A 12,732-nucleotide genomic window follows, 5' to 3' on the forward strand; every position below is an offset into this window, starting at 1 on the left:
CTTCTTTTTCAGTCCAGCTTGTCTATTCGTTTTGCTGGAAGCTCTGAGACGCAAAGGGTGTACCGCTGTGCCGTTAGTTCGGCACGGTGGGTCTTTTTGCCCCCTTTGCGTGGTTTTTTGCTTTAGGGTTTTTTGTAGACTGCAAAGTTCTCTTTGCTATCCTCGCTCTATCTAGAATATCGGGCCTCACTTTGCTGAATCTATTTCATCCCTACGTTTGTCTTTTCATCTTGCTAACAGTCATTATATGTGGGGGGCTGCCTTTTCCTTTGGGGTATTTCTCTGAGGCAAGTCAGGCTTGTTTTTCTATCTTCAGGCTAGTCAGCTCCTCAGGCTGTGCCGAGTTGCATAGGTAGTTGTTAGGCGCAATCCACAGCCACCTTTAGTTGTGTTTAGGATAGGTTCAGGTTTGCAGTCTACAGAGATTCCACGTCTCAGAGCTCGTTCTATTGTTTTTGGGTTATTGTCAGATCATTGTATGTGCTCTGATTGCTGGCACACTGTGTCACTGGATTGCCATCATAACACCTGTGCAGGAGAGGGAACTTGACACCTAACATACTGCTCTTACTGAGTGCCGATCAGTCTCTGCAATGATCGGTGTTCAATTATCAGAGCTGAATTGGACTTCATCTGTACTCCTTGGTACAAACTCTGGAGCCTCGGGACTTAGTTCACTCTCCTGAGGATAAAACATCCTTTTCCGGTCCGAGAGATACAACAATGTGCTCTTCTTCATCTCAACTCTCAAGGTCACTATCCACATCCGGAGTGTAATGTGCTGCTGCAGTGCAGTATAGTGCAACCTCCACCAGGGGGTGCTGGCTAAGGAAAAGAGGTTGTACACACAGCGCAGCAACACTGAACAACAACACAGGTGTCACACTGTTATGATCTGGTGGTTTAGGAGCAACATGGGACGAGCTCTGAAGGAAGTGGTACCTGTACAGACCGCAGTCCCTAAGCTCAACACAACACTAGAAGAAGCCGTGGGATGCTCCTGACACTCCCTAGGCACCTCGTCACAGCCTGAGAACTAACTACCCCTAAAGATAGAAACAGTAAAACTATCTTGCCTCAGAGAAAATCCCCAAAGGATAGATAGCCTCCCACAAGTAATGACTGTGAGTGGAGAGGGAAAAGACATACACAGAATGAAACCAGGATGTAGCACAGGAGGCCAGTCTAGCTAGATAGATAGGACAGGATGGAATACTGTGCGGTCAGTATAAAAAACTACAAAAAATCCACACAGAGTTTACAAAAATCTCCACACCTGACTAAAGGCGTGGAGTGTAAATCTGCTTCCCAGAGCTATCAGCTTCACTGAATTAATTCATACTGACAAGCTGGACAAAACATAGAAAGCACAGAACAGATAAGTCCACAACCTGTGGACAGAAAAGAGCAAGCAAGGACTTAACTTTGCTGAACTGGTCAGGATAACAGGGAAATCCAAGAGAGATGTGAATCCAACCAGGAACAATTGACAAGTGGCACTGGCTGAAGGGAAGAGCCAGGCAAAAATAGCCGAGCAGAAAGACAATCAGTGGAAGCAGCTGCAGACTGCTAAATCCAAGGAGCAGCCATACCACTTAAAACCACCGGAGGGAGCCCAAGAGCAGAACTCACAAAAGTGCCACTTACAACCACCGGAGGGAGCCCGAGAGCGGAATTCACAACAGTACCCCCCTCCCTTGAGGAGGGGTCTCCGAACCCTCACCAGAGCCCACAGGCCGATCAGGACGAGCCAAGTGAAAAGCACGAACCAAATCGGCGGCATGGACATCGAAGGCAACAACCCAAGAATTATCCTCCTGGCCATAACCCTTCCACTTGACAAGATACTGAATCCTCCGCCTCGAATAACGAGAATCCAAAATTTTCTCAACCTCATATTCCAACTCTCCCTCAACCAACACCGGGGCAGGAGGATCAACCGAGGGAACAACGGGCACCACATATCTCCGCAACAAAGATCTATGGAAAACATTATGAATGGCAAAAGAGGCTGGAAGAGCCAAACGAAAAGACACCGGATTGATAATTTCAGAAATCTTATAAGGACCAATAAACCGAGGCTTAAACTTAGGGGAAGAAACCTTCATAGGAACATGACGAGAAGACAACCAAACCAAATCCCCCACACGAAGCCGGGGACCAACACACCGACGGCGGTTAGCAAAACGTTGAGCCCTTTCCTGAGACAACGTCAAATTGTCCACCACATGAGTCCAAATCTGCTGCAGCCTGTCCACCACAGAATCCACACCAGGACAATCAGAAGGCTCAACCTGCCCAGAAGAAAAACGAGGATGAAAACCAAAATTACAAAAGAAAGGTGAAACCAAAGTAGCCGAACTAGCCCGATTATTAAGGGCAAACTTGGCCAACGGCAAGAAAGCCACCCAATCATCCTGATCAGCAGACACAAAGCATCTCAAATAGGTCTCCAAGGTCTGATTAGTTCGCTCAGTTTGGCCATTAGTCTGAGGATGAAACGCCGAAGAAAAAGACAAATCAATGCCCATCCTAGCACAAAAGGCCCGCCAAAACCTAGAGACAAACTGAGAACCTCTGTCAGACACAATATTCTCCGGAATGCCATGCAAACGAACCACATGCTGAAAAAACAATGGAACCAAATCTGAGGAGGAAGGCAACTTAGGCAAAGGTACCAGATGGACCATTTTAGAGAACCGGTCACAAACAACCCAGATAACAGACATCTTCTGGGAAACAGGAAGATCCTAAATAAAATCCATGGAAATATGCGTCCAGGGCCTCTCAGGGACCGGCAAAGGCAAAAGCAACCCACTAGCGCCGGAAGAGCAAGGCTTGGCCCGGGCGCAAGTCCCACAGGACTGCACAAAAGCACGCACATCGCGCGACAAGGAAGGCCACCAAAAGGACCTAGCAATCAAATCTCTGGTACCAAAAATCCCAGGATGACCAGCCAACACTGAACAATGAACCTCAGAAATCACCTTACTTGTCCATCCATCAGGAACAAACAGCTTCCCCACTGGACAGCGGTCAGGCCTATGAGCCTGAAATTCCCGAAGCAACCACCGCAAATCAGGGGAATTGGCAGAAAGAATCACCCCTTCCTTAAAAATGCCAACCGGCTCAAGGACTCCAGGAGAATCAGGCGAAAAACTCCTAGAGAGGGCATCAGCCTTAACATTCTTAGATCCCGGAAGATACGAGACCACAAAATCAAAACGGGAGAAAAACAGGGACCATCGAGCCTGTCTAGGATTCAGCCGCTTGGCCGACTCGAGGTAAATCAGATTCTTATGATCAGTCAAGACCACAATGCAGTGCTTAGCTCCCTCAAGCCAATGTCGCCACTCCTCAAACGCCCACTTCATAGCCAACAACTCCCGATTGCCGACATCATAATTGCGTTCCGCAGGCGAAAACTTTCTGGAAAGAAAAGCACACGGTTTCATCAAAGAACCATCAGAATCCCTCTGAGACAAAACGGCCCCTGCCCCAATCTCAGAAGCGTCAACCTCAACCTGAAAAGGAAGAGAAACATCCGGCTGACGCAACACAGGGGCAGAAGTAAATCGGCGTTTAAGCTCCCAAAAGGCCTCAACAGCCGCAGAGGACCAATTTGTCACATCAGCGCCTTTCTTCGTCAAATCAGTAAGGGGCTTAACCACACTGGAAAAGTTGGCAATGAAACGGCGATAGAAATTAGCAAAGCCCAAAAATTTTTGAAGGCTCTTCACAGATGTGGGTTGAATCCAGTCATGAATAGCTTGGACCTTAACAGGATCCATTTCCATAGACGAGGGAGAAAAAATAAAACCCAAAAAAGAGACCTTCTGAACTCCCAATAGGCACTTAGACCCCTTCACAAATAAAGCATTATCACGAAGGATCTGGAACACCATCCTGACCTGCTTCACATGAGACTCCCAATAATTGGAAAAAATCAAAATATCATCCAAATATACAACCATGAATTTATCAAGATAATTGCGGAAAATATCAAACATGAAGGATTGGAACACAGATGGAGCATTAGAGAGCCCGAATGGCATCACAAGGTATTCAAAATGGCCTTTGGGCGTATTAAATGCAGTTTTCCATTCGTCACCCTGTTTAATACGAACAAGATTATATGCCCCCCGGAGGTCAATCTTAGTAAACCAACTAGCCCCCTTAATCTGAGCAAACAAATCAGAAAGCAAAGGCAAGGGGTATTGGATTTTGACCGTGATCTTATTAAGAAGACGATAATCTATACAGGGTCTCAAGGAGCCATCCTTCTTAGCAACAAAAAAGAAACCCGCTCCCAATGGTGACGAAGACGGCCGAATATGCCCCTTCTCCAAAGATTCCTTAACATAGCTCCGCATGGCGGCATGCTCTGGCACAGATAGATTGAAAAGTCGGCCCTTAGGGAACTTACAAACTGGAATCAAGTTAATAGCACAATCACAGTCCCTATGTGGAGGAAGGGAACTGGACTTGGGCTCATCAAATACATCCTGGAAATCCGACAAAATCTCAGGGACCTCAGAAGAGGGGGAAAAGGAAATTGACATCAAAGGAACGTCACTATGTACCCCTTGACAACCTCAACTAGTCACAGACATAGTTTTCCAATCCAGCACTGGATTATGTTCCTGTAACCATGGAAAACCCAGTACAACAACATCATGCAGGTTATGCAACACCAGAAAACGGCAATTTTCCTGATGTGCTGGAGCCATGTACATGGTCATCTGCGTCCAGTACTGAGGTTTATCCTTGGCCAATGGTGTAGCATCAATGCCCCTCAAAGGAATAGGGCTCTGCAGAGGCTGCAAGGAAAAACCACAGCGTCTGGCGAATTCTAAGTCCAATAAGTTCAGAGCAGCGCCTTAATCCACAAATGCCATGACAGAAAAGGACGACAATGAGCAAATCAGGGTCACAGATAAAAGAAATTTAGGCTGTACAGTACTGATGGTAACAGACCTAGCGACCCTCCTAGTACGTTTAGGGCAATCAGAAATAACATGAGCAGAATCACCACAGTAAAAACACAGCCTATTCTGACGTCTGAATTCCTGCCGTTCTGTTCTAGTCAAAATGCTATCACATTGCATAGGCTCAGGACTCTGCTCAGAGGACACTGCCATATGGTGCACAGCTTTGCGCTCGCGCAGACGCTGATCAATCTGAATGGCTAGAGACATAGATTCGCTTAAACCAGTAGGCGTAGGGAAGCCCACCATAACATCTGTAAGGGCTTCAGAAAGACCTTTTCTGAAAATAGCAGCCAGAGCATCCTCATTCCATTTAGTGAGCACAGACCATTTCCTAAATTTCTGGCAGTATAATTCTGCCGCTTCCTGACCTTGACACAGGGCCAAGAGGGTTTTTTCTGCATGATCCACAGAATTAGGTTCGTCATACAATAATCCGAGCGCTTGAAGAAATGCGTCTACATTCAGCAATGCCGGATCCCCTGATTCAAGGGAGAATGCCCAGTCCTGAGGGTCACCACGCAGCAAGGATATGATGATTTTAACTTGCTGAATGGAATCACCAGAAGAACGGGGTTTCAAAGCAAAAAACAATTTGCAGTTATTTTTCAAGTTCAAAAACTTGGATCTGTCCCCAAAAAACAAATCAGGAGTAGGAATTCTAGGCTCCAAAGCCGGAGTCTGGACAACATAATCTTGGATACTCTGTACTTTTGCAGCAAGTTGATCCACACGAGAAAACAAACCCTGAACATCCATGCCAGAGCATAAATCCTGAACCACCCAGAGATCAAGAGGAAAAAAAAGACAAAACAGAGCACAGAAAACAAAAATGGCTCAGAATTTTTTTCCCCTTCTTTTGAGATGCATTTAATTCATTTTTGGCCACTTGTACTGTTATGATCTAGTGGTTTAGGAGCAACATGGGACGAGCTCTGAAGGAAGTAGTACCTGTACTGACCGCAGTCCCTAAGCTCAACATAACACTAGAAGAAGCCGTGGGATGCTCCTGACACTCCTTAGGCACCTCGTCACAGCCTGAGAACTAACTACCCCTAAAGATAGAAACAGGAAAACTATCTTACCTCAGAGAAAATCCCCAAAGGATAGATAGCCCCCACAAGTAATGACTGTCAGTGGAGAGGAAAAAGACATACACAGAATGAAACCAGGATGTAGCACAGGAGGCCAGTCTAGCTAGATAGGACAGGATGGAATACTGTGCAGTCAGTATAAAAAACTACAAAATATCCTCACAGAGTTTACAAAAATCTCCACACCTGACTAAAGGTGTGGAGGGTAAATCTGCTTCCCAGAGCTTCCAGCTTCACTGAATTAATTCATACTGACAAGCTGGACAAAACATAGAAAGCACAGAACGGATAAGTCCACAACCTGTGGACAGAAAAGAGCAAGCAAGGACTTAACTTTGCTGAACTGGTCAGGATAACAGGGAAATCCAAGAGAGATGTGAATCCAACAAGGAACCATTGACAAGTGGCACTGGCTGAAGGGAAGAGCAAGGCAAAAATAGCCGAGCAGAAAGACAATCAGTGGAAGCAGCTGCAGACTGCTAAATCCAAGGAGCAGCCATACCACTTAAAACCACTGGAGGGAGCACAAGAGCAGAACTCACAAAAGTGCCACTTACAACCACCGGAGGGAGCCCAAGAGCAGAATTCACAACACTCAGGTAATGAAAGAGAAGTCAAACAAGCCAAGGTCATACACAGAGCGGTCCGCGCAGCACACAGGAGGAGTCAGAGGAATAGTCAGGAAGAAATGTGAGTAACCATTGCCTAGCTCTTGTACAGTTTATGCATGTACCACTTTTGACAGAGAAATCTTCCAAATTTTCTTCTCGTCAGTGCGCAGCATTGACAATAATGTCCGGTTAAAACGTTCCACTTGTCCACTACCCTCTGGGTGATAGGGTGTTGTATGGGATCTCTGAATTCTGAAGTCCGGTCTTGCCCACATTCTTTTTCTCCATGGGTGTTGTTGACTCCCCCAAGAGGAAATATAGTGTGGCGGCAATCCTGGAGAAGTTCCGGATATAAGTACAATAATAGGAGAGGAATCCTATGATCTGCCTCACCTCCCTGACAGTAGAAGGTTGCTTATCTTTTAAGGCCAGTATCGGAGCGATTTCTGCTGGGGCCATAGTATATCCTTCTCCGGACACAATTTTCCCTACAAATCGGACTTGCCTTTTGAAAAGTTTACACTCCTTTGTGGTCTACTTAACTCCATGTTGTTAATACCACTAAAGTATGGTCCTCACATGTTCTACATGCTCCCGGGAGGTTTTGCTGTGTACCACATTGTCATCCAAGTACAGCTGGCAGATGTCGTCCCTCAATGCTTCTAAACATGTCTCTATGCTCAACGGTATGCGGACCCACTCATATAATCCCCATGGTGCGTTGAATGCTGTTAAAGGTCTACTGGACTCCTCGACAAACCCTGATCGAGGACAGAGAACCAGGTACTTCCTGATAGGCTATCCAGCATATCCTGGATCTTTGGTATCAGGTGTCGATCAGGTACAGACTTTCGGTTTAGTCTCAATGTACCATCCTTCTCCCTAACACAGACAATAGGAGAGGAATAAAACAACTGATATATGTTCATTAATTTTGCAGATTTTCTGCGTTTTTCCCACTATTCTATGCATTTGGGGAAAAAACGCACAAAAAACGCACCAAAAACGCATAAAAAACGCATGAAAAACGCAAAAAAACGCACGCGGATTTCTGGCAGGAAAATTTCTGCAAGAAATCCTGACGTGTGCACATACCCTTATACTCTGGAGTTCTGTGGCCCAACATGCAATTAGGAAACACTTCTCTCCAAGCAAGCTTACAGCCTGCACAGACCCTACTGTCGCCTCAATAAAGCCTGCGATAACCCTGCTGCCACCTCACCACCATCTAAGCTGCTGCAAGCCCCCAACCTACTGTATACTTCCCCATGATCCAGCAGACTGTAAGGGACCTCTTCCATCTGTACCAGTCTGTCATTGTTAGTTTGTTCACTGTAATTTGTATTTGTATTTTGTATGCAACCCCATCTCATGTGTAGCACCACGGAATCAATGGTGCTCCAAAAGTAAACATAATCTGTGGGGTGTTCTCATAATGTTTAGGGGCTATTTTATGGTGTGGGGGCCATTATAGAGTTTGTGCCCTACCATGGCGGCAAATATACAGTGTGGAAACTAATGCACAGGTCATTAAACAGTGTGTGAGCTAATCCGGAGACCATTATAAATTGTGGGGACTACTGTAGAGGCCATTATACAGTAAGAGGGCCATTATACAGTGTGGGTTCTACTGTGGTGGCCATCATACAGTTTGAGGGCTTCTGAGGGAGTCATTATACTGTGTTTTGGGACAGCAGTGGGGACATCATACTTTGTATGGGGGCTGTGGGGGTATCATACTATGTATTGTGGAGCTGTGGACCCATATAATAAGTATAGGGGAGCTGTAAGCCCATCATACTGTGTATAGCTGAGCTATGGGTCAATCATACTGTATTTAGGGTAGCTGTGGGGCCACCATACTGTGTATAGAAGAACTGTACATTGGCAACTCAACGGACATTATGAAATGTTAAGTGGACCCTAAAGAAGCATTATTGTTATAGGGGCACTCAGAGTATTGCACATGGGGTATTATTACTTTCTAGGGGCAAAATGTGGACACTGTTCATATGGTGGTAATATTGGTGTTAGTCTTTTTGTAGAGATTTATTTTCAGTTACAACCTGGTTATCTCCTGATGTTCCTCTATACCCACAATTGGGGTGTGTCACCCTATTTGTAATTGGTTACCTGGTTAGGGATCTACTCGGATGTTCTGTCCCCTGAGCTGAACCCAAAACTACACCTCTGTATCAAAAAAGGGGATGGGGAAGACCGGAGTGTTGAAACGCGTCGGTTGGTAGCTCTCTGGGACCTACATGTTATCCATATTGTGCCTGCTTTTATTAATTTTCTCCATTAAAGACGAAGTTTTATATTTTCCTACGCTGGAGTACCTTCTTTTCTTCAAGTTACACCTCTGGTTTAGTGTAATGAAAACTAAAAGAATTTTTACCTTTCATTAATATGGTAAGTTGGTGTCCGTGTTTATCCAGTAGGATTTCCTCCATTAGAGAGTCACCTAAAAAAAATGACAGTTTTAAACAATTTGTGACACTGGATGTACAAACATAACATATATGAGATTACTAGCTGTACTACCTGGCTTCGCCCGAGTTAATAACTGCTGTTAGCAAAATAGAATGTGTTAACAAAAATTTATTCTGCACACAAAAACCACAAAACAACTAGATAGAAATTTAATTATTAAAAGGCAAAACTAAGCTAATAGAAGCAATTAACAACATATATTTCAACACCAGAGATATTCCACACAGATTTAACTAAATTGGCCAAGTAATATGAAGTAATCTTCTACTTATTTTTCGAGAGCCTTTTGATAAACGACATTCTTAGTTTTTCCTTCAGGTGCAAAGACGAACAGATTTTTGGCTGTTCCAACTCTTGAACAGGCCACATAAAGTTGACCATGAGACAAGCATGGAGATTGTAAATCGATTCCAACTACTTTCAAGGACTGTTCCTAAGCCTTATTGATGGACATAGCAAATGCCAGTCGAACAGGAAACTGGAGGCATTTAAAATCAAAAGGCAAATCAGATGGAATGAGAGGAATTGGTGGAATGAAAATATCTTCTCCTGTGGCACATCCTGTCAAAATGGTTGCCTCAATTACATGTGGAAACAGTTTCTTAACCCCTTTCTGTCATTGGACGTACTATTCCGTCCATGTGGGGTGGGCCCTAATTCCCAAGGACGGAATAGTACGTCCAGGGCGATCGGCCGCGCTCACGGGGGGAGCGCGGCCGATCGCGGCCGGGTGTCAGCTGCCTATCGCAGCTGACATCCAGCGCTATGTGCCAGGAGCGGTCACGGACAGCCCCCAGCACATTAACCTCCGGCACACCACGATCAAACATGATTTCGGTGTGCCGGCGGTGCAGGGAAGCATCACGCAGAGAGGGGGCTCCCTGCGGGCTTCCCTGAGACCCCCACAGCAACGCGATGTGATCGCATTGCTGCGAGGGTCTCCTTACCTCCCTCCCTGTAGCAGGCCTGGATCCAAGATGGCCGCGGCATCTGGGTCCTGCAGGGAGGGAGGTTGCTTACAAAGTGCCTGCTCAGAGCAGGCGCTTGGTAAGCCTGCAGTGCTCTCAGACAGATCGGTGATCTGTGCAATCTGTCAGATCAGCGATCTGTGATGTCCCCCTTTGGGACAAAGTAAAAAAGTTAAAAAAAAATTTCCACATGTGTAAAAAATAAATAAATCCCTAAATAAAGAAAAAAATATATATATTAATCCCATAAATACATTTCTTTATCTAAATAAAAAAAAAAACAATAAAAGTACACATATTTAGTATCGCCGCATCCGTAACGACCCAACCTATAAAACTGTCCCACTAGTTAACCCCTTCAGTGAACACTGTAAGAAAAAAAAACGAGGCAAAAAACAACGCTTTATTATCATATTGCCGAACAAAAAGTGGAATAACACGCGATCAAAAAGACAGATATAAATAACCATGGTACCGCTGAAAACGTCATCTTGTCCCGCAAAAATCGAACCGCCATACAGCATCATGAGCAAAAAAATAAAAAAGTTATAGTCTTCAGAATAAAGCGATGCAAAAATAATTATTTATTCTATAAAATAGTTTTTATCGTATAAAAGCGCCAAAACATAAAAAAATGATATAAATGAGGTATCGCTGTAAACGTACTGACCCGAAGAATAAAACTGCTTTATCAATTTTACCAAACGCGGAACGGTATAAACGCCTCCCCCAAAAGAAATTCATGAATAGCTGGTTTTTGGTCATTCTGCCTCACAAAAATCGGAATAAAAAGTGATCAAAAAATGTCACGGGCCTGAAAATGTTACCAATAAAAACGTCCACTCGTCCCGCAAAAAACAAGACCTCACATGACTCTGTGGACTCAAATATGGAAAAATTATAGCTCTCAAAATGTGGTAACGCAAAAAATATTTTTTGCAACAAAAAGCGTCTTTCAGTGTGTGACGGCTGCCAATCATAAAAATCCGCTAAAAAACCCGCTATAAAAGTAAATCAAGCCCCCCTTCATCACCCCCATAGTTAGGGAAAAATTAAAAAAATGTATTTATTTCCATTTTCCCATTAGGGTTAGGGTTAGGGCTAGGGTTAGGGCTAGGGTTAGGGTTAGGGCTAGGGTTAGTGTTAGGGCTAGGGTTAAGACTATAGTTAGGGTTGGGGCTAAAGCTAGGGTTAGGGTTTGGATTACATTTATGGTTGGGAATAGGGTTGGGATTAGGGTTAGGGGTGTGTCTGGGTTAGAAATGTGGTTAGGGTTACCGTTGGGATTAGGGTTAGGGGTGTGTTTGGATTAGGGTTTCAGATATAATTGGGGGGTTTCCACTGTTTAGGCACATCAGGGGCTCTCCAAATGCGACATGGCGTCCGATCTCAATTCCAGCCAATTCTGCGTTGAAAAAGTAAAACAGTGCTCCTTCCCTTCCGAGCTCTCCCGTGTGCCCAAACAGGAGTTTACCCCAACATATGGGGTATCAGCATACTCAGGACAAATTGGACAACAACTTTTGGGGTCCAATTTCTCCTGTTACCCTTGGAAAAATAGAAAACTGGGGGCTAAAAAATAATTTTTGTGGGAAAAAAAAGATTTTTTATTTTCACGGCTGTGCCTTATAAACTGTAGTGAAACACTTGGGGGCTCAAAGTTCTCACAACACATCTAGATAAGTTCCTTGGTGGGTCTAGTTTCCAATATGGGGTCACTTGTGGGGGGTTTCTACTTTTTAGGTACATTAGGGGCTCTGCAATGTGACGCCTGCAGACCATTCCATCTAAGTCTGCATTCCAAATGGCGCTCCTTCCCTTCCGAGCCCTCCCATGCGCCCAAACGGTGGTTCCTCCCCACATGTGGGGTATCAGCGCACTCAGGACAATTTGGACAACAACTTTTGGGGTCCAATTTCTCCTGTTACTCTCGGGAAAATACAAAACTGGGACATTTTTTTTTTTTCACGGCTCTGCGTTATAAACTGTAGTGAATCACTTGGGGGCTCAAAGTTCTCACAACACATCTAGATAAGTTCCTTGGGGGGTCTAGTTTCCAATATGGGGTCACTTGTGGGGGTTTTCTACTGTTTAGGTACATTAGGGGCTCTGCAAACGCAATGTGACGCCTGCAGAACATTCCATCTAAGGCTGCATTCCAAATGGCGCTCCTTCCCTTCCGAGCCCTCCCATGCGCCCAAACGGTGGTTCCCCCCCACATATGGGGTATCAGCGCACTCACGACAAATTGGACAACAATTTTTTGGGTCCAATTTCTCCTGTTACCCTTGGGAAAATAAAAAATTGCGGCGAAAAGATAATTTTTGTGAAAAAATATGATTTTTTATTTTTACGGTTCTGCATTATAAACTTCTGTGAAGCACTTTGTGGGTCAAAGTGCTCACCACACCTCTAGATAAGTTCCTTAGGGGGTCTACTTTCCAAAATGGTGTCACTTGTGGGGGATTTCAATGTTTAGGCACATCAGTGGCTCTCCAAATGCAACATGGCGTCCCATCTCAATTCCAGTCAATTTTGCATTGAAAAGTCAAATGGCGCTCCTTCGCTTCCGAGCTCT

At 44.7% G+C, this 12,732-nt stretch overlaps 1 protein-coding gene across 2 annotated transcripts in view; it reads right to left on the reverse strand.

The window, feature by feature from the left end:
- Positions 1-12,732, reverse strand: part of LOC138639649 (NACHT, LRR and PYD domains-containing protein 3-like) — a 515,752-nt gene that overhangs the window by 447,862 nt on the left and 55,158 nt on the right. For both annotated transcript variants that reach the window (XM_069728773.1, XM_069728772.1), the window contains exon 5: positions 9,092-9,157. In XM_069728773.1, the coding sequence (XP_069584874.1) occupies positions 9,092-9,157 (66 nt within the window). The remainder of the gene's footprint in view (positions 1-9,091; positions 9,158-12,732) is intronic.

Source organism: Ranitomeya imitator, chromosome 1 (genome assembly GCF_032444005.1).
Source record: "Ranitomeya imitator isolate aRanImi1 chromosome 1, aRanImi1.pri, whole genome shotgun sequence".
NCBI lineage: Eukaryota > Metazoa > Chordata > Amphibia > Anura > Dendrobatidae > Ranitomeya > Ranitomeya imitator.